This window comes from Hibiscus syriacus, unplaced genomic scaffold (assembly GCF_006381635.1).
Source record: "Hibiscus syriacus cultivar Baekdansim isolate YM2019G1 unplaced genomic scaffold, ASM638163v2 tig00110828_pilon, whole genome shotgun sequence".
NCBI lineage: Eukaryota > Viridiplantae > Streptophyta > Magnoliopsida > Malvales > Malvaceae > Hibiscus > Hibiscus syriacus.
The window spans coordinates 889,165-916,479 of record NW_024062880.1 but is presented as its reverse complement, the minus strand read 5'-3'; the positions used below and the strand labels follow the sequence as shown (position 1 = coordinate 916,479).

Here is a 27,315-nt window from a genome sequence, read left to right as displayed (position 1 = left end):
CTTTGTTTTGTTAATGGACTCAATGTTCGTATTGAAAATCAACATGTCATCAACATATAAACTTATGATGATGCAATCAGTACCAAACATCCTCGAATACATGCATGCATCAGAACCATTCGCAACAAAACCAAAACTTAGAATAGTTTTGTGAAATTTATCATATCACTATTTAGAAGCTTGCTTCAGGCCATAAAGCGATTTTTTCAGTCTACACAATTTGCCTTCCATGCCAGGCACCTCGAAGCCAAGAGGTTGCTCCATGTTGATCTCCTCATCTAGATCTCTGGTCAGAAATGCAGTCTTTACATCCATTTGATGTACTTGCAACTTTTGAATGGAGGCTAGCACAAATAATGCTCAGATCGTTGATATTTTTGTCACGGGAGAGTAGGTATCGAAGAAGTCTAAACCAAAATTTTGAGTGAACCCTTTGACAACTAATCTTGCCTTGTATCGCTGGATCGAACCATCTGGTTTGAATTTCTTCCGAAAAACCAAGTAAACTAATTCCAATGTATGATTAGACATTATTAATTCTAGTTCATCATTGATATTGTTTTTCCAGAAATTAACATCAATAGATCTTATAGCATTTTTCTTCCCACTCCTCTTGTTATTAACAATAAAGCCTAGAGAGACAACAAACGAAACAAACTAAAATCCCAAGTGCTTCAATAAACCTTGCTAAAGAGCCAAACTTCTCTCTGTCTTTTGTAAAGATGTCTCTTTTTTTGGGTTTTTTTAATGGAGAGGAGGAGAGGAAAGGGAAGGAAGAAGAAATGGGTATTTACCGCCGGCTGAGTGGAGGTTGCGGCGGCACGTGAGGAAATAAGTTGATAAAAGAACACCAAATTTATAATACAATTTATCTATAACTAGTAATACATGAGTATTATAATACAATTTATCTATAACTAAGGTATAATGTACTTTCATGAATGTTTTGAGTATCAGTATTCCAAAAGTATTTATTGACAGTAAAAATATTAGAAATATTTAGATTTTAGTTTACAAAATTTGTTTCACAAGTGTTGAAGAAATTACGAAAATAATTTTTGAACATTCCAAAACCTTTCTTGAAGTATCTAATAATATTCGTAAGTTTTTAACTAGTAAACTTAGAATTTGTTAGTTCGTAATTGTAAAAAGCTAATATTAATTTATTAGGGGATTAAGATTGGTTTATTTATTTAAGTTTGTGAAAAAATGGAGATATAAGTTGTTTCATTATTTATTAAATATTTGTTACTCAAGTTTAATTTTTTAAACCAATAATAATATAAATATATCTTGAATTTTATTTATTTATTAAATTCCGAGTTGTTAGAGATATTTTTATTTAAAGATTGTAGTCTCAAAAGAAATTTTTGTAAGTTTTTTATTTTATAACATATTTTGTTGATCTCAAAAAGAAAGTTGAATACGAGAATTATGGAATGAATTTGTTTCTTATATTATATATGTAATGGTCCGAAGAATCTTAAATTGATATTCGAAATGGACCTAAGTTAATGTGTGTATGAATTAAATTAATAGGTGAAGTGTAATTGGGTATAGTATAATTGAATTTAGGGCTCAACTGATAGGTTCGGATGATAAAAGTGAAACTAGAATAAAGAGAAAATTACTTATATTTTAATTAACCCCTTGGTAAATAAAAATCTAGAGATTAGTTCTAGAAATGTGAGGTAACCGTGAGTATTAAAGGGAAAAAAAAGAAAGGAGAGAGAAGAAACATCATCATCTCTACCTTCTCCATTCTTTTTTTTCTCTTTCATTTTCCATCAACTCATATTTCTCCTATTTGAAACCACATAGCCATAGAAACAAATTTTTAAGGCAAGAATTGTTCTCCTCATGACTAAAGCTTTATTTTGAGTAGTGGATCTCCATATTTTGGAGGTAGTAATCGTCTAAGGTTTGATGGGCTTGGATGAGAAGAGAAATAGTGAAGGAGCTTTAAAAGGGTGAAAGTGTATCTCTCTTTTTTATCCTTCTTTAATTTTCTTATATGTGTGTTATTTGATAATTTCATTATAGTGAGGGAAGAAGGGGAACCTTCACTACAGTAAAACAGGTATATAGCGGCGTTTGTTGCGGCGTTTTTAAAGCAAACGTCATTAAATTTGTACATATCGCGGCGTTTATATCCAAAACGCCACTAAATGGTAACATTAACGGCGTTTTTCAATAAACGCTGCTAAAACTCGTACTTTAGTGGCATTTATTTGACAAACGCCGCTAAAGATAAGTACTTTAGTGGCGTTTGTAAACAAACGCCGCAATAGGGTACATATATCGTGGCGTTTTTAGACAAACGCCACTAAAACCTAGTACTTTAGTGACGTTTTTGACAAACGGCGCTAAATACTTGTACTTTAGTGGCGTTTTAAGCAAAAATGCTGCTAAATACACGTAAATTAGTGGTGTTTTTTATTTACAAACGCCGCAAGTTTATATTTTCTAAGTCCCTCCCCTTTAACCCTTTCTCATTTTCCCCATTCACCTATTTTTTCATCCCCCTTTACCAAAACCCTTATGCTGCCTCTTCCCCGATCTCACTTTCTCTTCGTTGAATTTGCTACTTCTTAGCCGATCTCACTTTATGCAACGCGAAACAAATGGTACTTTTAGTTAATTATAATTAATAATGCTAGTTGTTGAGGAGTGCAATGAAAAATGGAGGAGCAGATCGTAGACGAATGTTTCTGTGGCTTTGACTGATAATGATTTTCAATTATTTATCTCGTTTCTGTTCCTTATTTTTGTAACGCTAATATCTCTTTGTATTTCTTTCTTTATTTATTTTTTTTCAATTTTGCTTCAGACAAGAATCTTATTCAGATTCCATTTCTGGGCTTTTTTTCTTCTCCTTGAACTGAACAGAAAAAATATTTTTTATGCATCTTCGATTTAACTTCCTGAAATATCTTCCCAGTAGAAGGATGGTATATTGAGCTCTATATTGGGTGTTTTTGGCTTCGGAATTGGAACTTCTGTTGGGATCGTCATTGGGTATTACATGTTCATCTACTTCATTCCCACTGATGTTAAGGTTTGTTTCTCTCTCTGTTGAATTTTCCTTATGTTTTACTTCTTCTTTTTCTTTCTTTTGATTACTTTCGCAAGCATATTTATTAGTTTAAAGAATGAATATGTATTATAAAAATGATAACTTTACTCTAAGCTGATCAAATATTTCATTTTACTCGTATTTATGGTTAACTCAATTTGTCTTCTAAATACAGTTCGAGTTTTAATGTGCTAAGACTTGTATTTTGTAGTGTTCTTGCTTTGAAAGATGCATATCCATGGTTTTAAAGTGATCAAATTGATAACTTATGTTTTTCTAAGAAAGTTTTAAGTTTTAGGGTTGAAAAACTTTTCTAACATTCACCAGAGTTATTTATGTTCTTGTGCTCCTGTCCCACCCCTGTTTTTCTGGGATTTTGCTTATTGTAGTAGAGGCATTTACCAAACAATTTGGGTTGTTTTGATGTTTGTAAATGGCTGAACAAAACGAATTGTCTCCATTGTCTTAGTTCAGCCTTTGAACCATTGATAAGTTGGTCATGTTGTTTCTTTTCCTTTTTAACATTCCCTGTGTTCAGGATCCTAAAATCCATCATTTGGTTGAGGAAGACTTGAAAATTTTGCAGAGGATGCTTCCATAGATCCCCTTGTGGGTCAAGAATTCAGATTTTGACCGTGTATGTTCTATGCTATGTCATTTCTGTATGTTTGGTCCTAAGTTATGCACCAAGGTAATAATTGCATGTTTCTCTCAAGGTTGATTGGCTTTAACAAATTTATAGAGAACATGTGGCCTTATTTAACATAATCACAGCTGTTCATGACATGAAATGTGTTCACATTGTATCATTGATTGATCTAAATTCTTCTTTGCATTCCAAGAAGAATCCGAGTACCACCGCATTCATGATACAAGGCATTGCAATTCTAAAAAAATCTGTTTTTATTACTGTAAAACTTGATTGTACTAAAAAGAGTGCATGCTAGGTGTCTTGGTTATGCTTTAGACTAGCAAACGAGTTAGAAAAAATGGCCTTGAGGCATATAATTATGTTGTGAAATTATTCAAGAAAAGTATTGGAAAGTAGCCCATTTGAGAACATTTAATTTAACATACTTGCAAGTATGTGGTGGTTATGAGTTTTTAGCTTATTTGCACGCATTGTGTTTTATTCGTTTGTTTCAACCACCACCACCCCATGCATAATTCCAGCACAAATTCGATAGAGTTATACTCATTGTTGATTTTATCATATGTCAGGAATGAAAGTCTATGTCACTGATGAGAAGAAAATTATAATGGAACCATCATTAAAGTGAGAGGGGAATCCTAACATAGCTAATTATCACTAATTTGTTCTATCTATTGATGCATATTAGTTCCTGATTAGGCTTTTTGTGCATCATGCAGAAAATCATGTATTTCATGACTCTTGTTCTAAAAAACCTTGCACTGTCATCAGATGACAAAGAGGACCTGATATATTGTTTGAAGGTAGTGTATTGTCCTACAGAGCTATGGTTGTGTTATTATTTCTTAATGGCATCAACAGATTCTAAAGTTATAAATTTGGGGGGGTCAGATTTCATTATTGATAATATTTACTTATATGCTCCTAAGATTCTATCAAAAATGTATTTCAAATTGTGGTAAAAGATATTAAGGAACTTGATACTAAGATCATAAGTTAGATTTCGAGGTGAACCTTTGGTAAATGTCTATGTTACATGATAAAAACTCTTAATCTTGTCCCCACCTTTTTGATACTGAGATCAAAGAACTTTTGATATTTTTGTACCATAATTGTATTTTCTCTTCTATCTTGTCCCCACCTTTTTGTAAATCATGGGAGACATTGATGAAAGGATAATCATGAGGGTTTATAATGTTATTCATTTTCCTTATCAACTGGTAGAGTCTTGATTACGATAGCTTGAACATGATGGTATCGGGTGTTGATTGCTCTAAATTACTAAATTAAAATCAATGTTTATCTTCTTGTTCCTGAATTGGATGTCTGGACAAATACAATTGTTTTTTCCCAGTTTACATCTTGACATTTCTAAATTAACTTTTATCCTATTTGAGTTAAAGAGGGGAAACACTCTTGGTTTGTACATGTGATGCTTTTAAGCTTGTTTTAATAGCCAAATTACATAGGGATTAATTATATATTTCTTATGGTCTAACTCTAATCATCTAATATTCATTATCTTCAGTCACCAGTATGATTATTACAGAGACAGTGATTATAAGAGAAGAAGTCGTAGTAGGAGTTATGACCGGTTTGAACGTGATCGATATCATGAGAGAAATAGAGACTATCGGCGTAGAAGCATGAGCTGCAGTGCAAGTCCTGGCTATTCTAAAGGTCGAGCAATAAGGCGAGATGATGATGATGATCGGCAGTGGTAGTAGAACAATGAGGTTTATATTTGTACTTCGCTCACATTTTAGAAAGTAATTTCCTCTGTTTTCAAAATCTTTTTTGCTTCAGCTTTGTAACAATACCTTCTTTGTTTATGTGCTTCTCCTGCTCACCGCAACCCTAGTCCTCAGAAAAGTCTTTCCCCCACACAAGGCATCTCCCAGGGGTGAAAGTTCATAACGCAACTTTGATGGGCGGTCTCTAAGTTCTCGAAGTGTTTCACCATGAGGTCGTCTTGCTGATTCTCGTAGCCCATCTCCTCGGAACTCTGATGTTGATGTGAGTTTCACTTTCTAATGTATTATTTTTCCCTTCCCCTTTTTGTTCAATCTTTTTTAGTAAAATTACCTTTACAAGAAGTTGTTTTAATTGTTTACTATTTACTTCTTCGATTTGAATTTTGTAGTAATGATCTTACGGATGGATTACTGGAGAGGCTTTAAGTAGCAAATTTTTGGTTGCTAGTCTTGAGGATATTCATATATCATGTGTTTCCTAGTGTTGGTAGGACTTTTTTTTTTGTCTTTTAATCAATTGTCCTAAACCTTCTCTTACTTAAGCAATATTTTGGTGTCTAAACTTATGTAACGTCTAGCTTGATGTTTCAGTACCCACTGAAGATTTATTTATTTAACTTGGATGTGTAAACTTTGATTTATTTATGTTTTATGTATTATTACTTAATTAGAATCGTAATGAAATTTAAGATGGTTATTGGATTTTATTACAGGTTAAATTTGGGTAATACAAAATAGGAAGAAGATATATTAAAAATCAATTTCGATTAGTGGCATTTTAGGGGAAAACACCACTAACGGAGTGCATATTTGGCGACGTTTGTATAAAAAAATGCCGCTATAGATTTAAATTTTTGCGGCGTTTGTATTAAAAAACGCCGCTATAGATTTGAACTTTTGCGGCGTTTGTACCAAAAAATGCCGCTATAGATCAGACCTTTTGCGGCGTTTGTTCAAAAAATGACGCTATATATCTCGATCTTTTGCGGCGTTTGTTCTAAAAACGCCGCGATAGATATTGACCTATTGCGGCATTTTTTGTTCTCAAATGCCGCTAACTTTAGCGACGCTGGTATGGTCGGCGCTTCTTGCAGCATTTTTCCTATCGCCGCAAGTGCTTTTAGCGGCGCTTAAAAATGCCACTATAGGACTAAAAAAACGCCGCTAAAAATCTATTTTGTTGTAGTGCTTCTCAAGCTAAACAAAAAAGCTAAACAAAAAGAGAAAGCTTGAAGAAATGAGCAAGGAGTTTTCTTTTCAACGACTAAAGCTAAGGTAATGCATTTCTATTCTTAGAGTACCCATGTGAACCATAATATTTAGATTTGTGAGTTGAAAGCATGTTTTATGTAAATAGTGCCATGGATTTGGTTTTGGATATAAATGATTGTTTTTATGTTGTAAATGAAGACTATATACGTGTGGATGAATCTAGTGGCCATTAGTAGCGACATGTCTAAGGTGAATTCTAGATACTCGGTATAATTGGCTCTTTTTGAAGAATTATAATGGTTCTTAATAACCTTATTTTGATATACATAGGTTGAGTAGGACTATTATGATCATATTAAGGGTTATTTTACCAGAGAAAGTCTATGTTATATACCACTAATGGAATTAAGTGATGATTTAACTGGTGTAAGTCTATGTTAAATTTCAGTAATGTAAATCTATGTTATATCTGCTGGGATTAAGTGATGATTTAACTGGTGTAAATCTATGTTAAGTTTCACCGGTGTAAGTCTATGTTATAAATCACTGATAGAATTAAGTGATGAATTAATTGGTGTAAGTTTATGTTATATATCGTTGATGGAATTAGGTGATGATTTAACTAGTGCAAGTCTATGTTAAGTTTCACTGGTGTAAGTCTATGTTATATACCACTACTGAAATTAGGTGATGATTTAATTGATGTAAGTCTATGTTATATACCACTGCTGGAATTAACTGATTATTTAATTGATATAAGTCTATTTTATATAACACTGCTGTAATTAAGTGATGATTTAATTGGTGTAAGTCTATGTTATATTCCACTATTGGAATTGAGTGTTAAATTTGATTGGTGTAAGTTTGTTATTAGTTTAGTGTACTAAATACAAGAAAGGTGATGTATTGTATCAAATGCACACCTAAACACAAGAGTGGTGATATATTATACGAGATACACCCAACCACAAGAAAGGTGATATATTGTATGGGATACACACCCAATCACTAGAAAGATGATGTATTGTACGACATACACACCTAAATAACCGAATAGTGATGTATTGTACAAGATATACATCTAAATACAAGAGTGGTGATATATTGTATGGGATACATACCTAACCACAAGAAAGGTATTGTATTGTACGGGATACATACCTAAATACAAGAGTGGTGATCTATTGTGCGTGATACACATACGACCATAAGAAAGGTGATGTATTGTACGAGATACACACCTAAATAAAAGAGTGGTGATGTATTGTACGATATACACACCTAAATAAAAGAGTGGTGATGTATTGTATATGATACACACCCAACCACAAGAAAGGTGATGTATTGTACGAGATACGTACCTTATTAATAGAATGTTGCTTAATAACCATGAGTGGAGATATATAGTATGTGAATATCCTTAAAATCATAGGTATGCTTTGATACAAGATACATGATATTGCTGAATAAGAAGGTCAATAAGTGACTGTAAGAAAGTTTGATAAGGCTAATGAGCGTTTGAGAATATGTTATTCTAGGAGAATCATCGTTGATAGTAGATCCAAGGAGCACCATCGTTGAGGAATTCCATCATCTCGATTACCGAAGTACAATTCTGAATTCTATTAGGGGCATGTGCATTCCATGTGTACTTGTGTTTATATATATATATATATGTATTAAGTTGGAAGTCGGGTCTTATTTTGAACTATTACATATCTTATGGATCAGGAAAGAGTCGATTTTTTATATTTTGTATATAAACTATCTCAACTATCAGACATTTTGTATTTAAGTATGAAAGATGTTTTTTTTTTAATTTTAAATTTTTGAAATTTTTATATGATGGATTTTTGGGTCACTCTTATTCCCAAATGTGACACTTTAAGCCTAGTGTTAACATATTAGGTTTAATGCGTTACAATATAATTACTTTTAATCTATTACTTATGTCGTGTAGTTAAATTTAAAAAGAGAAAGAATTTAGGACTTTAAAAATTTACACTATTAACATTTCAACATATTAATATTTAGTTATTATATTTATTTTATATCTACGTACTTAGCTTATCTCTTCTATATCTTTCCTCCTCTCACATAAAGATTTTGCTTCTTTAACTTTTGACTAATTTATTTGGATACTTTTGTATTAAACAATATTAGAAAGTTATGAATCCAACACACCCACTAATAACAATATAATTATAATAGTATATATTTATCTCACTATTTTCTATCCACTTCTTCTAAATTCTCTTTTTTAACTCGTTCACTCAATAGAAATGATATATTTCACATTTATTTATAAATTTTAATGACTGTTAGATTATTGACATGTGTCATCATCTTAACTATATTAATCTTATATATATCTAGATGTTTTATAGATAATTCTATATACAATATTAAATATTATAAATATTTATATTATTTTATGAATATTTTAATATACTTACTATTTTTATATTATTTTAAAGTATTCTCAATATATATATATACACTAATTATTATTATAGATTTATCTAGAAATTGCATTAGCCTTCAAAACTTCTCTTAACGCAAACTTTTTTTACATATATGATTTGTAAATCATTTCGAGTGTTCTCTAAACTTTTCAAATTTCGTTGTACTTAGACTCTTCATGAATATACATGCAACTTGTTCATATAATTTTGTTGACACCATCTTGATCTTCCCTTCAAGGACTTTCTCACGAATATAGTGATAATGCACTTCTATTTGTTGTCATTGCATGAAAAATTGAATTCTCTACTAGATGCATGGATGATAAATTATCGCATAGAAGCCTTACCTAATAATATGATAGATGAAGAAGATTTTTCTTTAGTTGGTTTAACAAAGCATTTTCTTGTGTTGTTGATACTGCCAACTGATATTCCTCTTAGATGTTGGATAATTATACTTGTCGCGACCGTCTTTCGGTTGGGCCCCGGAATTGGGCTTCGACGTGAATGAATTGGGTTAGAGTCGCCACCGACCACTTTAAAATAAATTTAGGTGGGTCGGACACCATCTTACCTGATCTGCGTTGTACCAGAAACGTGTCGGGTTCGGGAGTCGGTTACGGTCAAGGAAGGATTAGCACCCATGAACCGCCCTTTCGGTACCAATTAATTTTCCGGTTGTCTTTAATTGCGAAAATTGAAATTGAAATTTAAAAACCCAATTCAAATTATTTACCTTCGGTTGAAATTACTACCGAAGAAAAAATAAACGGTAGATGACAAAATAAAATATTGAATGCTAAACAAAAAGGAAAAAAAGAATAATAAATAATAAAATAAATAATAATAAATAATGTATTATCATTTCTTAATTCATATTTATTATGACAAATGAACATGAGAAACACCAACATGTGAAATAAACACAACAAATATAGAACTCGTCCATTTCAAAACAGTTAGCGTTGGTATTTTATAAAGCAGAAAAAAACAACAATTGTAAAATTTCGCAAACAAACACGTTCCAAAACAACAAAAACAATTAAAAAAAACCTTTCGAACTGCAAATGGAAATTAAAGTCCGTGTATTCAGCTCAGCTACAAATCTTTAGCGCTTCTTATTGCTTGCTTTTGCACCACTGGTGTAACCCCAGACTTGGATTTAAATGTCTTGGGATCGTTTGAAGCAGCAGCACACTGGGTACTTTGTGTTTCAGACTCTGGAATGTGGTCCCACGTTTTTCTCTGTGTCCTTTCCTCTTGATGCTTGAGTCTATTTATAGTCTAAAGAAACATATTTTTAGCTCAGATTTAGAGTCCTATATGGACTCAAATGCTTCGGTTTTAGTGTTTCAATAGGACTCAAATATGTTGGTTTTAGTTTTTCAATAAGACTCAAATATGTTGACTTATTTTTTGAATCTCACTAAATCAGGGTTGTTGAGTGTAGGCCTACAAAAATAATAAAAAAATATTAGTAATAATAAATAAATAAATATAATATAATAAAATGTTTTTGTAGACCCGGACAAAAACGGGTGTCTACAGCTGCCCCTCTTTGCACATTTTTGTGTTAACAAGAATAGGGCAAAGATGAAAAAGACAACCAGTTTTTGTCCGGTTCTCTTTGATTTGAGACTTGATAGTGTTTGTTGTGACACTAAGTCGATCCATTGGGCACGATATCCTTCTTCTTGAAGTTGAAATCGCGGGTGAATTGAAAAGTGACTCTTTGTTGCCAATCTTGGTTGACCTTGGTCTTCTTCTCGATTTAAAGACCTGGGTGTAAAAATTTGACCAAAAAGTAGTTCCTTGCTAATGCAACACGGTTAATATGCCATGGAGCTGAATGGAATCGAACTCGAAGGTCTTTGTTGACAGATAACCCTTCTAGCCTTGAGTTATGCTGTAAATGATGTGCCTTGGAGCTGAGCGTAGTCAAACTCGAAGGTCTTTGTTAGCAGATAACCCTTATCGACTTGAGCTATATTGCAAATGAACACTATATCCTTCATCACGAAGTTGAAATCGTGGATGGACCCTTCGTCGTGAAGTTGAGCCTGGAATTGGATATCCTTCGTCGTAAAGTTGAAATCCAATATAAAGGTGAATGTTGCTGGTGAGCATGATTCCCTTCGTCGTGAAGTTAAACCTTGGAGTTGGATATCATTCGTCGTGAAGTTGAAATCCAATGTAAGTTGTGATGTTTCGAGGCCAATATCATTCGCTGTGAAGTTGAAATTGACTTTGAAACTGGAAAGTTTATTGACAGATACTACTTCTTTGAGTTGGATATCCTTCGTCGTGAAGTTGAAATCCAATCTAGAGATTGATTCTGCTTGTGTGCACGATTCCCTTCGTCGTGAAGTTGAAACCGTGGGTGGCCCTTTTGTCGTGAAGTTGAGCCTAGAATTGGATATCCTTCATCGTGAAGTTGAAATCCAAGTAAGTTGTATTGCTCTGAGTCCAATATCCTCCGTCGTGAAGTTGAAATTGGCTATGGAACTGGGAAATTGTTTGTTGACAATCAGTCGCCCCTTCGTCGTGAAGTTGAGCTTGTGTTGTCTTGAGTCCAATATCCTTCGTTATGAAGTTGAAATTGACTCTGAATGAAATTGAAAAGTTGTTTGTTGACAATCAGCCGCCCCTTCTTCGTGAAGTTGAGCTTGTGTTGTCTTGGGTCCAATATCATTCGCTGTGAAATTGAAATTGGCTCTGAAATTGGAAAGCCCCCTCGTCGTGAAGTTGAGCCCCGAATGGCACGATATCCTCCGTCGTGGAGTTGAAATCGTGGATGTGTGGGTACGATATCCTCCGTCGTGGAGTTGAAATCGTTGATGGCCCCTTCGTTGTGAAGTTGAGCCTTGACTTGAATATCCTTCGCCGTGAAGTTGAAATCCAAGTATTGTATGTTGCGGGTGGACACGATTCCCTTCGTCGTGAAGTTGAAACCGTATATGACCCCTTTATTGTGAAGTTTAGATTCGAGCTAGATATCCTTCGTCGTGAAGTTGAAATCTACTCTCGAACAAATTGTGTTGTTTCGAGTCCAATTTCTTTCGCTGCGAAGTTGAAATTGACTCTACAAGCTATAAAAAATTATGTGTGCTAAAAATGATAAATGTGATGCTCCTAAGTATATCTAAGATGCATGCAACATGAATGAGTTATCTTGGATTGGAGTCTCGTGTTTTGTCTGCCAATATGATCCATGGAATCGATCGTGCCCCATTTGCTTCTCGAGCTTTGGCTTTACTGACCTTTCATATTTGAGACTATCCTGTTTGAAAATGTTTTTCTCCTTTTTCTTATTTTAAGAGGGAAAAGGATAAAAATTATGTAAAATATTGTTCGCAATTGAATCAAATTGTAAACATGAGTTCAAAGTATATCAAAGGAATCAATAACTCTTTTTAATGCTTTCAAAGTTATAGCTCTTTGAAAAATGTTCAAATTGACTTCAGGTTGACTTCCTTTCTAAAGTTTCGGTAACCCAAAATGTCATTTTTTGAAATATCGCAACATGCTTTTTCTTTGGTTTGACATTTTAATTGGGTGCGGACAAAATGACACAACTAGTATGATCAATTACTAGACCTTTTATTTCAGTCCTCTGAAATCTTCCATTTGTTCAAGTTTTGTAAGCTTCTCTAACAAAGATAGTGCAAAAATATCGGTCTAAAAATGAAATTCTTGAGTGCTCGTGTGTATTTGACTATAACAGGTGTTCCTTAACTCCCTTAGTCCATCATTACCAAAAATTTCTTGTTTAGATAAATTTGATTTAATTTGCCATTATCTGGCTAGCCAAATCCATAAAGCCAGGGTGTTTAACCAATTGCTTTAGAGGGAAAGCTTAATATTATAATCACTTTTATCAGGTTAACTGAAGGGTTCATCTCATCACAAAGTCTTCAGCCTGACAATAGCAGTGGAGCAAACACCGAGTTGCCAAGTGTCTGAGCAATGTCATGGTTTGAACGCAATCTATTCATAAAGCCAGGGCTTTCGAGTTTCCTCTATAACCAATTGCCTTAGCGGAATAGCCCAGTTTTTACGGATTTAACTTCTTAAGATTGTCAAGAAGAACCTGTTATAGCCTAAGTGTTGTTAAAAGTCAAGGAATCTCATCTTTAGAGTTCAATTTTCAAGCAACTGGCCTAAACTAGATTTGCTTACTCGACTATTCCATCTGTGAAGATTTTTATCATCACTGAACCCCTTAAATAAAAAGTATAGTAATGTCATATGTAAAAGGATGCCTCATGTTGTCCGCACCTTATGAAAGGAAAATGTCACATTAGTTAATTGCAAAAGCATGATACGGTGTTTGAGTGTATTTTTTTGGGTAATGTCAAAGTCCTTGTTTTAAATCATGTTACTTTTTTAGGGATTCATAACTTTGAACCATTTACAGAGCTTCTTAATTCAGTTGATATTCAAAGAATTGCAAGTTTTCAAATGTGATTCATTGCTCGTCATCATTAAAGTAACATAAATTTATTCAAATGTTCTTACAAAAACTTGATAAATAATGAAAAGACAAACTCAAACAGAATGCCTCAAATGATGAAATGATCTGCCTTACTTGGATGCCCCCGAGTTGTTGAAGTCGATCCAGTTCTTGTTATGTATTTTCTGTACGATTCTCTTGAATGTGGAGTAGTTCTCGATAGTGCGCCCTAGGACACCACTATGATATTCGCAATGAGCGTTCTCATCATACTACATGGGGTATGGGGCTTCATGGATTTCTCTAGATATGGTGACACTACATGTGCGACAACAACTGTTGGTAAAGCTCCTTATATGTCATAGGATCGAAATGTTCTCATTTTTTATTAGACATATGAATATAATAAAAAAGAGAAAAGTAATGCGAAATATGCAGAAATGCTTGATGCATGCAATGTTCGAGGCATTTATCCAAAAAATGTGTCTGTTATTAGGAATAATCCTTATTGGGGACAAAAATGTTTTATCTTTTAAGAGACAAAAATATCATGACAGCTTTTGATATGTTGACTAGTCTTCTGCCTTTGTCTGTCACTGGTTGAATAACCTGTCGAACCGCTCTGGCTTCTCTGGATGAACCATGCAAATGACGAATTGTTTGCCCTCAAAAAAAGTCTCGAAGAACTGCACCTCCGGCTTCCACTTTCTGCTGAGTCTATTCCCTAACGGCAACACCATTGGAGCCCTCCATCGATAGAAACTATCCAAAGTTTGCTTCTTGAATTCGTCAGCAATGGCATTAAGCTCAGCTAGGGTTTCGCCATCTTGTTCTCATAGTTTCGAAAGGAGCGTTATGGTCTGTAACCTTTTCCTCGTTTTGCTCTACAACCTTTACCAGTCAGTTCTTCAAAGATAGACTTTCATTGTGCTTGATGTAGACCCGGTTCATTCTGAGTCCTTTATAATGCAGCAGATTGATATACTCTTCAATTGTGGGTACCGCGTCTTCTGGATTGAATGTGACACATAGTCGCCTTGACTGTCCTCTGCATTTTCATCTCTTGTATTACAACCCCTTTGTCCATTAATGCAGATTATTCATGTTTAACAAACACGTTTTTAGTGGATCAATACCTCTTTTAAATGATGTGAATAATGAAAACAAAATGAAAGATAACAAAAAATAAAAAAGAGTTAGTGAGGTAAATAAAATTAAAAATAATAAAAATGAAAAATCCTACCCCATATGATATCTACCCCACATGCTTTAATTCCTACCCTGACATGATCTCTATTCTGCATGTTAATTTCAAACAAATCCTAAGCCGCATATTTGTCTAGTTTGTATGTTTTGAACAGAAAGTAAAGCAAAAAATAATTCAGGCATCCAAGAGTTTGGAATGAAGCTTTGGGGTGGGCTCTAATTCCCTGTACTCTCCCGGTTTAGGTTCTAAAAAAGGTACTCGAGTTCTCCTTGCCGGTGCCCCATTGGGCTTGCCAGACCCTTAGTCCTAAGCCCATTACAAGCTTGTGTGGACTAAGTTAAACTCGAGAGGAAACATTCCCTTATGTCCGCACGGTGAATAAATTCACACGAAGACATAAGGTATATGAATCCCAAAGGTTACTTGCTAGTCCCGCACGGTGAATAAATTCACACGAAGGCGTCGTTTTCACCCCACTTAAATAGGGTTTGGAGCTCATGTATAGAGCCTGAGATGAAACTTTTTATTTAAAAAAAATCTGAAATCATTGAAAAAAAATATCAGTACAACTATTTACTTGAAAAATAATCAAAGGTAAATAATTTGAATCGAATAAATAAATTAAAATTTAAATTCACTATTTTCGCATAAAAAGACAATCTAAAATTAACTCTGGCTTGACTCACTTACATGTCCCCAGCGGAGTCGCCAAGCTGTCACGACCGTCTTTCGGTTGGGCCCCGGAATTGGGCTTTGACGTGAATGAATTGGGTTAGAGTCGCTACCGACCACTTTAAAACAAATTTAGGTGGGTCGGACACCACTTTACCTGATCTGCGTTGTACCAGAAACATGTCGGGTTCGGGAGTCGGTTACGGTCAAGGAAGGATTAGCACCCTTGAACTGCCCTTTCGGTACCAATTAATTTTCCGGTTGTCTTTATTTGCGAAAATTGAAATTGAAATTTAAAAACCCGATTCAAATTATTTACCTTCGGTTGAAATTACTACCGAAGAAAAAATAAACAAAATGGTATATGACAAAATAAAATATTGAATGCTAAACAAAAAGAAAAAAATGAATAATAAATAATAAAATAAATAAATAATAATAAATAATGTATTATCATTTCTTAATTCATATTTATTATGACAAATGAACATGAGAAACACCAACATGTGAAATAAATACAACAAATATAGAACTTGTCCATTTCAAAACAGTCAGCGTTGGTATTTTATAAAGCAGAAAAAAAACAACAATTGTAAAATTCCGCAAACAAACACTTTCCAAAACAACAAAAGCAATTAAAAAAAACCTTTCGAACTGCAAATGGAAATTAAAGTCTATGTATTCAGCTCAGCTACAAATCCTTAGCGCTTCTTTTTGCTTGCTTTTGCACCACTGGTGTAACCCCAGACTTGGATTTAAATGTCTTGGGATCGTGTGAAGCAACAACACACTGTGTACTTTGTGTTTCAGACTCTGGAATAAGGTCCCACGTTTTTCTCTGTGTCATTTCCTCTTGATGCTTGAGTCTATTTATAGTCTAAAGAAACATATTTTTAGCTCAGATTTAGAGTCCTACATGGACTCAAATGCTTCGGTTTTAGTGTTTCAATAGGACTCAAATACGTTGGTTTTAGTGTTTCAATAAGACTCAAATACGTTGACTTATTTTTTGAATCTCACTAAATCAGGGTTGTTGAGTGTAGGCCTACAAAAATAATAAAAAAATATTAATAATAATAATAAATATAATATAATATAATATTTTTGTAGACCCGGACTAACTAAATTATCCTTATTAAGTAAATACTAAAAGGGTGAATTATACGTTTAGTACTTAACCTATTTTTTTTTATTTTTTTAATACTTATTTTTTTCAAAACCACTAACGATAGTGCTCATGTGGCATGACATGTCATTTTTTTATTTTTTTTTTCTTTTCGCATCACCTTTCTATTTTTCTGTCATTATTTTTTAATTAATTTTATTCAACCAATTAAGTGATGACATGTGTCACCAATTATGGCGATTCTTGTTCTTAGAATGAATTGAACCTAGGTCTCTTACATAAAATGCAAAGTGCTCAACAATTGAAGTAAGCTAGTCATTTAAGTTAATTTCACCACATTTTGTATCTAACTTATATATTAGTATCCCAAATTTTCGATGATTATAAAAATTTGAATATGAGACACTTCAAATTAATGATTAAAAGCTTAGTCATTTAACTATAACGTGAATCTATTTTTATTATATCAAATTTAATACTTACTTATATCATTAATAAATTAAAGAATAATTTCACTTTATTTGAAAATAAAAATAATTAAATAATTATTTATATATGTTTATAAAATTTATATTAAATAATTCTAAAAAAGTATATATATAATATTGCAAAAATATATTAAATTATTTTTTAATTTTAAACTCATATTATTATTTATTTGAAATAATATTAATTATTTATTTGAAATAATATTATTTTTAAATTATTTATTTAATTTTAAATAATATTTTATGGAACCAAAGTGATAGCTGGATACTAAACTATAATTTACCCTAAATTTTAAATTATTTAAAAATAATGAAAATAATTTAAAAATAATATTATTTCAAATAAATAATTAATATATTTTTAAAAATAAATAAATATTTTTATGATATTATAAAATATACTTTTTTATAATGATTTCATATAAATTTTATAAAAATATAAAAATTATTTAATTAATTTTTTATTTCTTAATAAAGTGAAAATTAGTCTTTTAATTTAATAATGATATAAGTATTAAGTTTAGTATAAAATTCACATTATAGTTGAATGACTAAATTTTCGTTCATTAATTTAATTTGCCTCATATTTGGATTTTATAATCATAAAAAATTGATTATATGGTGATACCGTTATATAAGTTAAATAATAAATGTAATAAATTTATCAAAATAATTAGCTTAGCTCAATGATTGAGTGTTTTGTTTCTCATTTAAGAGACCCAAGTTAAATTTATACTAAGAGCAATAATGATTTTTTATATTTTTATCTCTATAGGTGATGACACATCTCTCCGAGAAGTTGGTTAGCTGCCTCTCATTTTGTTCTAGGATTATTCCTATTTGTGGGTCATTTTTGGCTTGCGGGAATAGCTCCCACAGTCGCAGCGGGATTTGAAAAAAGAATTGATCGTGATTTTGAGCCCGTTCTTTCTAAAACCCGTCTTAACTAAGACAGGAGATCCAATGTTTAACATATGAATCAATTTGAATACATTATATATATAGAAGGAATCATGTGATATTTAAAAAGTATTTTTGTTTTCCTTTTGTTTCAAACATGTCACAACTTAATTGGTTAAATAAAATTAATTAAAAATATAATGACGAACAAAGACAAAGTTGATGTGGTAATTAAAATAAAAAAATAACATGCCATGCCACATATGCATTGCCGTTAATGTTTAAAAAAAATTAAAGTTTAGATACTAAAACGAAATAAAAGTGACAATTTAGATACAAAACGTCTAATTTATCCTTTTAATATTTACTTAATAAAGACAATTTAGCTACTTGTGTGTTTCGACATATTATTTTAGTGGTGTGCTACAGTGTGTGTGCTGTAGAATTCTCTCTTACTACACTATTACATTGCTCTTTAACCAATATTAAATATGTTCCTAGTTATCAACCGTCGTGTATCATAGCCTTTAGCATAGTCAACATTATAATATACAATCACCTTACATTCATTTGTTTATTTATTATTGAGTTGGAACTCGTCATGTGGGCGTGATGAATTTGCTATGCACTGTAACATTTGACATTTATTTTATATCTCAAAATAAAATCCGAAAATCGGATTCACCTAATCTACTAATTTTTTTACCCCGGCTTATTAGGTCAATTTTATCGTAAAATTGGTCCTATTGTTGAAAAAAAGGTGTTAGATGGTGAATGAGTTAAGTATTGGAATGATAACCGCTCAGGTCTTGAAGCTACCAAATCTTGATTTGTTGTTAATTATCCATAACTCCATGTGTATATTAAATACATATCATTAAATGTTTTTTACTATTTTAATAAATTTTAACTTTTTCAATAGTTTTACATTTTTAATAATTCCTTAACTTTTAAAGATTAAATAAATTTGACTTTAAATTAAAATATATTATTTCTTTGAACTCCATGAAAAAATCAATTGTGTTCTCAAAGTTTGTTAAAAGTTAGTTTTCTCTCTATCTATGTTATTATTTATATATGAATTAACACGTCAATATCATAAATTGTCACATCAACATATATTAAAAGTTATGTCAATCATATTAATCGAAACGTTAATATTAGTCAAATAAAAAATTAATACAACTAAATGATTTTCAAAATCAAGTGGTTGTAATTAAAAAATAGCGACAAATATACTAATTTAAGTTTACTTCATGGTCAAAATAATTCCTCAAGCTTTTCTTAGACACTTTAAATTTTTACGTTTTACTTATTATATTATTTAATAAAAATAATTAAAATATTTTTACATGTCGACAATATAATTAATGATTTCATTCAGAAAATGAATATTTTTGCCAAAAAAGTAAGCATCAAAGATTAAATTATTTTTGAAAATATAAAAATTATTATTTAAAATTTTGTCTTACTAACGGGTATAAATTTCATTTATAAATTATTTTTTTTAATAATTTAAGTAACTAGAAAATAATATCTATTTAATTTTTTAATCAATTAATTATATATTATCATGTGTGCTAGAACTTAATTTTTTTTTTAAAAAATAATAACATATTCACTCTGCAGAGCAAAATTCGTTTACTTTGTCATATGCTTAATTCAAATTCTATCATAACAAAATTAATATCTTATTTTATTAAATATTATAATAATATAAGTTACAATAAATTATCTTAACGATAAACATATGAGTTAAAACGTAAATTTACCTATAAAAAAAGTCGGGGTAAAAGTAAAAAGATGTTGTTGTTGATATTTATTATGGGTAAAGCACACTAATAGTTCCACAACTATAGGGTGTTGTTCTATTGAGTTCATAACTATTAAAAGTTATAAAATAGTCATTTAATTATATGATGTTATTTGGTTGAGTCATTGATTATTAAAAATTATAAAATAGTCACTAAATTATTCATATGTTTCAAACTCATCCTTTTTCGTTAAAACATTGATGGTAGTCAAAGTTAGACATGTTAGTTAGTTTGTTACATATTATTTTGTTGGATTGTTTTCATTTTAATTTGTAACGTGGGGTACATAAACCCACTAATTGTATTGGGTTACATCAATAATATTTTCTAGTATATTTTCCTTTTTTATTGTTTTCTAATAATAAAATCTCTAACTAACAAACACTGCAAGTTCTCCTCCTAACATCTAGTTCAAATTGTCATTAATTTTTTAACGAAAATGATGAGTTTAGAACATATGAATTGTCATTTGAGTATTTTGTAAATTTTTCATAATTTAGGGATTTAACAAAGTAACGCTCTATAATCGAAATATTATTTTATAACTTTTAATAGTTGGGAGACTAAATAAAATAGAACTTTATAGTCAGGGGGCATTTGTTTACTTTACCCATTGGTTATTTACTCATATGAGTTCAACATTGGCACGTGTGAAACAGAACAGACACAACTACCAGTCAGTGACGAGGAAGAAGTTCGGTTTGAAACCCAAACCAACCACATCTTTCCCTTTCATCTACTCTCGTCCCAACTAACATTCCAAACACCCCCATCTAATCCTCAAATTATTACAAAAAGGTTTACATATTTTTAAAAATCATAAACTTAGTCACCAAATTTCTGATTATTTCCACACTTAATAGATTAATTTCACTGACATTGAAATCTAATGTATTCAAATTCATTTATATGGATAATTTTTATAATTAAAAAGAAAGTACTACCTTTCCTTTCATTTTTTTTTCCGTAGTAAACAAAAGCTATGAACTTTCACATTCTCAGTTTCAGACACTAAACATACATTGAAGATTTATGTTTTACTCTGGTCTGAAAATAAACGTATTTCTCCATGAAATCAATTTCAGCTTAAACCCCTTTCTTCTTCCTGTCTGCAAAGCTTTTTTTTTCTGGGTTCCTTTAATAAGTTCAAGAACAGAAGGAAACATCATTTCTTGTATATATACTTACATGTATTCACCAAACATAAGTTTGTTGTTTCATCTGTTAACTGGTTAAGGTTTCTCCTTGTTCTTCATTTTTTTAATATACATGTAGATCTTATTCTTCTTTCCTACTAATAAAGTTATGTTTTTCTTTTTCTCTCATTAAATTCCTGGGTCTATTATGCAGACCGAGCTGAAAAGAGTGAAATTAAACGAGATTTAATGGAAGCAGAAACAAGTTGCTATTTTTGTTTCTTATCTTCTGTTCCGGTTAGTTTCCATCCTCTTTAGCTCTATTTTTATTGTTATATCTCTGAATTTATGCTCAATAATTTTCTGGGTTTTAGATCAGAGTCTAAAATTTAGGCTCTGTGGGAAGTTTGTTAATCTAATTATTAACCTACAAAGTAAGTTTTTGAGGTCTTGATTACCATTGAAGAAGACTATCTATTAGCCAAAAGTTTTCTTCTAAATACTATTAAGGTGAAGCCTTTGTGATTATTTGCTGCAAATTTTTTAGCATCGTTTTACATGCTATCGGCTGGTCAGAAAATCTGGGAAATAATATGGAAATTGTTTCATAAAATGAAAGTTTATAGCATATTTCACCTCAATATCATTTTTCTAAGTGAAAAGATTGCTTCGAATTGCTATTGGAGAGTTGAATTTGAACTTTTGCCTGTGTCCTAGTTTGACTGCTGCTGGTATGTTTTGCAACAGCCAATTGTTTTGTCTTCGGGATGCCAAAGATCTGAGAAGAAGCTTGTAGTCGTTTTTTTCCGATTATAGAGGCGTAGAGGTGATCATATATTCATATTAGCTTCGGAATATGGTTCTATGTTGAACTAGAGCAAATTCTCATGTACTCCATAAGCAGATTTTGCTACTGATATATATATATATATATATATATATATATATCTGTGTGTGTGTGTGTGTATTTGTTTCGCTTAGAAGATTTATCAATCTCATTTTGTAAACACATATTCATATGTTGATTTAATCTCCTGTTTATATAACACTGCAACATGTAGGTCTGAATATGTTGATTTTGAGCCGTGAATTACCGAAGTCGACACCTACAAAGAGTGACCTCTAACAAATCTTCTGGTCATCGTCTTTCACCAAGGTTTCCTTCTCGAGAAGACTAATACATATTTTCTACTGTTATCTGGCTTGATCGGTTTTGGAGGGGTGGCGTAAATTGCGTTTCCAAGGCACATTATGCTCAAGTAGAACATAATTAGTCCATATAGATACACTTACTGAAATGGAGGTTAAAGAAGCAGAGATGATAGTTATAGCTAAACCAGTAGGTTCAAGGCCTACCTGCTCCAGTTTTAAGTCCTTCTCAGAGCTCCTCGCAGGGGCTATTAATGCTTCACCACCTATTGTCTGTTCCAAAAACATAGTGCCTGCGATTTGGCCGAAGACGGTGAGGTTCAAGCCGGTTGTCAATCGTGCTCCATCTGCCACAGTTTCTTCCCAGGTTTCCTCTTCATCTGGATATCTTTCTCATTTCAAGATCTTTCAACCTCTCATCTTTTCGCTATTGGTTGATTTCAGGCAGAACAGTCCGGGATAGGCATTTCGATCTCATCAGATAAGGTTTTAAAATCCGATGTCAAATCTACCACGACGGTGTACAAACCACAGGCAAAGCTTGTATCAAAGACTACTGTTTCTCTATTAGCAAACATGGTCAGTCTGTCTACATTTTCTTAATTGGTCAGTTTCTCCTGTCGGATGCTCATTACCAATGCCGTTCTCGTAGATTTGACACCTTTTTTTTACAGGGAAACTTCGGTGCTAGCAATGAACTAACAGTGCAATCAATAGAGGTACCAGCTAGACCAGAACTTAATCGAAATACTTCTTCACATACAGAAACAGATCAGACAAGTGAACCCTCAAAGGTGGGATCTCAGAACATGGAGGACCCCAAAGTATTACCTGTGGTAGCGAACAGCGATCGACCTTCTTACGACGGCTATAATTGGAGGAAATATGGACAAAAACAAGTTAAAGGAGGTGAATATCCGCGTAGCTACTATAAGTGTACGCATCCGAATTGTCCAGTGAAGAAGAAAGTTGAAAGATCACTTGACGGACAAATAGCTGAAATTGTTTACAAGGGTGAACATAACCATTCAAAGCCTCAGCCTGCGAAACGAAACTCGCCTCAAGGGGTGGGATTTAGTTCTGATGGAACCAGTCAAGATGCCAACAACATCCCCTTGTGGAGTAATAATTATAGTGAAAGGAACGAAGGTTCCGAGAGTAGAGTTGAAAATCGTAATGAAGTTGGGTTGTATATTCCTCCGGCTTATCAAGGAAAAGCTCCACTACCTTACGAATATGTTATGACCGGAGCTGTTAATGCCGGTGGAACTTTCGAGACTTCGGTTGGACTAAGCGGGGAATGCGAGGAAGGAAACAAAGATGGAGCAGATGACGAATCTAGAAGTAAAAGAAGGTGAGAAAATTAGCTGATATAAAATTCATTGTTCGTCCCAAGAAATAGCATGATTTCCTTGATCCGAAAACATTAAGAAAATCGGGAAAAAAGCCTGATTTACATTGAATAACCGTGATCTGTTTCCTTCAGGAGAAATGAGAATCAATCAAGTGAAGTGGGCACCTTAGGGGAATGCATACAAGAACCTCGTGTTGAAGTGCACAGTTGTACTGATTCCAAGATCATCGGAGACGGCTTTCGATGGAGAAAATATGGGCAGAAAGTGGTGAAGGGAAATCCATACCCCAGGTTGAAATAATACACTTCATATACATACATACATCATATATAGGATCTCTTAATTTGGCACTCTCTAAACCTTTGTCATGCAGTTGGTTCAAGGTTGTCTGTTGAAACAATGTAAAATTTCAGCCTCAAGATTCCGAAAAACTACAAAAGATTCTTTGATTACCGGACATGGATCAATGTCCATTAAAATCGGAGCTGTTAACATATGCTAATTATTTAGTTTTTGCCCCTGTTTTCTTGCCGAAGTTACTACAGCTGCACTAATCTAAAATGCAATGTACGGAAGCATGTGGAAAGAGCATCGGATGATCCAAGAGCTTTCATTACAACATATGAAGGTAAACATAACCATAAGATGCCACTTAGGAACACCAATCATGCAGCCGCCACCTCTGATCCCGATTCCAATTCGCCTGCAATCAAAGACGAGCGATGAGGACTTCGTATTTGGTCTCGAGAAAGGCTCCGATCAAGGGCACCAAGAGGCATATCGAGGAGATCGATTACCAAGCTGACGGTATACAACTTTCTCCTACAAAAGTTGCTTTATGAAGGCCAGTTTTCCGGACTTCCTGCCTTCAGCTTATTGCATAATTTTTATTTTTATGAATAATTTAATTTTCCCATCATATAATAACCGAAAACTTTGCACATCTAATGTCTCATATATCATTAGCAATACTGTCTTGTTTCAGTTTTTCTAGATCCTAAACTCTCGGGTTATTGTTATGCCAGTCATTTATGTAGCTTATGATGCTCTATGCTATCCTTTACCCTTTTTTTTGGCTTAATATGTTAGAGTATAATAATGCAGCTGACTACAGCTGATTGCAGCTGCCTACAGCTGATTGCAGCTGACTACAATTGATTAGCTGTAACCGTTTCTGATTAAGTTGTTATAATTGAAGTCTGTTAGTTGGGCCAGTTAGTTAAGCCCTGTGTTATATATAGTGGGCCTGTCCAATATACATGACCCAATATGAAGTATCCTTTCTGTAATTTCTGAACCTTGTATTCGTTTCACATATTCAGTAAAGTTCTGTTTACATTGTTTTCTTTCTGTTGTTTTGATTCTCTCTTCCCTCTTTCAGTTTACCATAGCTAGTATCATTTTCATTTACTGTCATGGTATCATTCGCCTAAATTCCTGCGGCCTTTTTCTTCCGTTCTGCATAATTTTCCTTGCTTCCTCGTCGAGTTCTCTTCGGTTGCGCGTCGTCTAGATTCTTGAGTCGTTGCATCCTCTTCGGTTCTACTTTGCGATTATGGTGAGATTGTTCTACTTATGCTCTCAATTGCACTTGGTTCTTGATTCGCCTAATTTCCTTCGGCGCTCGTTACTTCCGCTCTGCTGCAGTTGTGTTGTTGTGCCCTAACTGGCCCTAAATTCATAATCTGGTGCAAATTGGTTCAATTTTTTAGGTCTCTTGACAATTTGATTTTCGTCTATGCTTATTCTTAGGATTGATTTGTTGTGTCTTCTCTAGTCTGGTTGTTCTTCAGTTTCTGCTTATTTCGGTGTTTTGTCTGTGCTCTTCGAAGGATCTTCGACTGGTGAGATCGTTCTTATTCCTTGATTGTTAGCTTATTGCATTCAGCTCTCTGCTGTTTTTCTGGTTGCAAACCGGTGATTTGTCTTCTGCTCTACATGGCAAATTCTGTTGATGAAACTGTTGTAAATACCACTGGTAGTTCTGCCTCTTCTACTAGGTTGTTCTCTACTAAGAAGATCAATGTTACTTTAGATGACCACAATTATTTGATATGGCATCAACATTTTTTTCTCCTTATTAAAACACATAGGCTTCAGAAATATATAGACTCAAATGTTTCCTGGCCTACACAGTATATTACTTCAAATGGTGTAGTTAGCTTGAATCCTGAATATGAACTGTATGATGAGCAAGATGGAGCACTTGCCTCATGGTTGGTCTTTACTGTTAGTGAGGAAGTGTTGCCTCATCTCATAGGTCTTAATACTGCAGCTGAAATCTGGAGTACACTGCATAGGTTATACAGTGGCAAGACTACTTCTAGGTTAATGTCTTATAAGAGAATGCTTCATTCTCAAAGGAAGGTGGAGCTGAGTATGAGAGATTACTTGATGAAAATCAAGTCTGTTTGTGACAATCTAGTTAGCTGTGGTGAGATAATTTCAGAAAATGAACATATCATTGCCATTTTAAATGGATTGCCACCTGAGTTTGAGTCAGTTATCACTGTTATAACTGCTACTCCCACTCCTCCTGACTTAAGGTCTGTTAGCACTATATTACTGGATGCTGACACTAGACAGTCACATTCCTTCAACCAAGTCACTGTTTGTGCTCATGTTGCTACCCAATCTGCAACTGATCAAGTGATCCCTAATAATTTGTCACAATCTGAATATCAAAATAAGAGTGAATTTGTTGAGAATGCTGGTCAAAACTTCAATAATAATAGCAACAGTAATAGGGGTAGAGACCGAGGGCGGTTCTCATCCTCAAGACCACAATGTCAGCTGTGTGGCAGAATGGGACACATTGTTGAAAGGCGTTATTATAGGTTTGACATGAGTTATAAAAATGAATCATCTCATCCCCCACAGAATAGCAATAACAGAGGTTATTCCAATATTCAAGCCAATGTCAGTTCTTATAGTTCAAACAATGACACCTTCATCCCTTATAATTCCATGAACTATACTCCTTCACCTTTGATAACAGGCCCACAAGGTCCTGTTTTTCGCCCAAAGTCCTTTCCATTTAATATTCATCAGCAAACCTGCCCAAATCCTTACAATATGTCCTCTTTTTCTTCTGCAAATACACCTCAGTCCATAGCCCCTATTCAGCCTCATGCCACATCACAAGCTTACATTGCTACACCTAAAACTGTGGATGATAATGCCTGGTATCCTGATTCTGGAGTAACACACCATATCACTAAAGATTTTAACAACCTATAGGTTAAAGATACTTGCTCTGGAACATGTAATGTAATTGTTGGTAATGGTAGTTCTCTATCAATACAGTCCACTAGTAACTCGTTTTTCTGTGCTAGGTCTAATAAGTTTCACCTAAATAAGTAATTGTATGTGCCTAATATCACTAAAAATCTGTTATATGTTTCTAAATTCACTTAGGACAATAAGGTTCTGCTTGAATTTTATCCTGATTTTTGTCAAGTTCGTGACCTGCACACTCGGAAAATTTTGCTTAAAGGAAGTGAAGATGGGGGACTGTACAAATTCAATATTGCCATGAATAAGCATGTTGACAGTGACTCTGGTTATAATAACAATTGTTTACCTACTGGTAATAGGGTTCGTATTAATAATTCTTCTCATAATTCTGTGTCTAATAATTCTGCTCATAATTCTGTGTCTTCAATAAGCTGCTATATTGTAAATACTAGTTTCTATGGATGTATGGCACAAAAGGCTAGGTCATCCTTCTAAAGAAGTTTTGTTTTCTGCACTAAAACACTGCAATGCAATTCCTTTTGATATAAATAAAGATCAGGTGTTGTGCAAAGCATGTCAGCTTGCTAAATCATATAAATTGCCCTTTTATGAATCACAT

The 27,315-nt window shown here is 33.0% G+C and overlaps 1 protein-coding gene and 1 long non-coding RNA gene across 3 annotated transcripts; both read left to right on the top strand.

Annotated features, from left to right (window-relative positions):
* Positions 1-356: 356 nt before the first annotated feature.
* Positions 357-20,995, top strand: LOC120142360. Its single transcript, XR_005517841.1, has 3 exons — positions 357-367; positions 8,067-8,069; positions 20,905-20,995. It is a non-coding gene; the product is annotated as an uncharacterized LOC120142360 (long non-coding RNA).
* Positions 20,996-22,155: 1,160 nt separating this feature from the next.
* Positions 22,156-24,500, top strand: LOC120142425 (WRKY transcription factor 44-like). Of its 2 annotated transcripts, none has more exons than XM_039157131.1 (5): positions 22,156-22,471; positions 22,549-22,683; positions 22,779-23,458; positions 23,591-23,749; positions 23,996-24,500. In XM_039157131.1, exons 1-5 carry the CDS (start codon positions 22,253-22,255, stop codon positions 24,183-24,185), a joined length of 1,383 nt encoding a protein of 460 aa, XP_039013062.1. In that variant the 5' UTR covers positions 22,156-22,252; the 3' UTR covers positions 24,186-24,500. The 2 variants fall into 2 exon arrangements, with proteins under 2 accessions (XP_039013062.1, XP_039013061.1); XM_039157130.1 differs by having other exon boundaries at positions 23,993-24,500.
* The last annotated feature ends 2,815 nt before the right edge of the window (positions 24,501-27,315 follow it).

What these genes read in the sequence shown, in the direction of transcription:
- LOC120142425 (XM_039157130.1), top strand. Translation starts at nt 22,253, where the DNA reads ATGGAGGTTAAAGAAGCAGAGATGATAGTTATAGCTAAACCAGTAGGT. An exon ending in GAATCTAGAAGTAAAAGAAG is followed by an intron (nt 23,459 to 23,590) that starts GTGAGAAAATTA and finishes TGTTTCCTTCAG; the next exon opens with GAGAAATGAGAATCAATCAA. An exon ending in AAGGGAAATCCATACCCCAG is followed by an intron (nt 23,750 to 23,992) that starts GTTGAAATAATA and finishes GTTTTCTTGCCG; the next exon opens with AAGTTACTACAGCTGCACTA.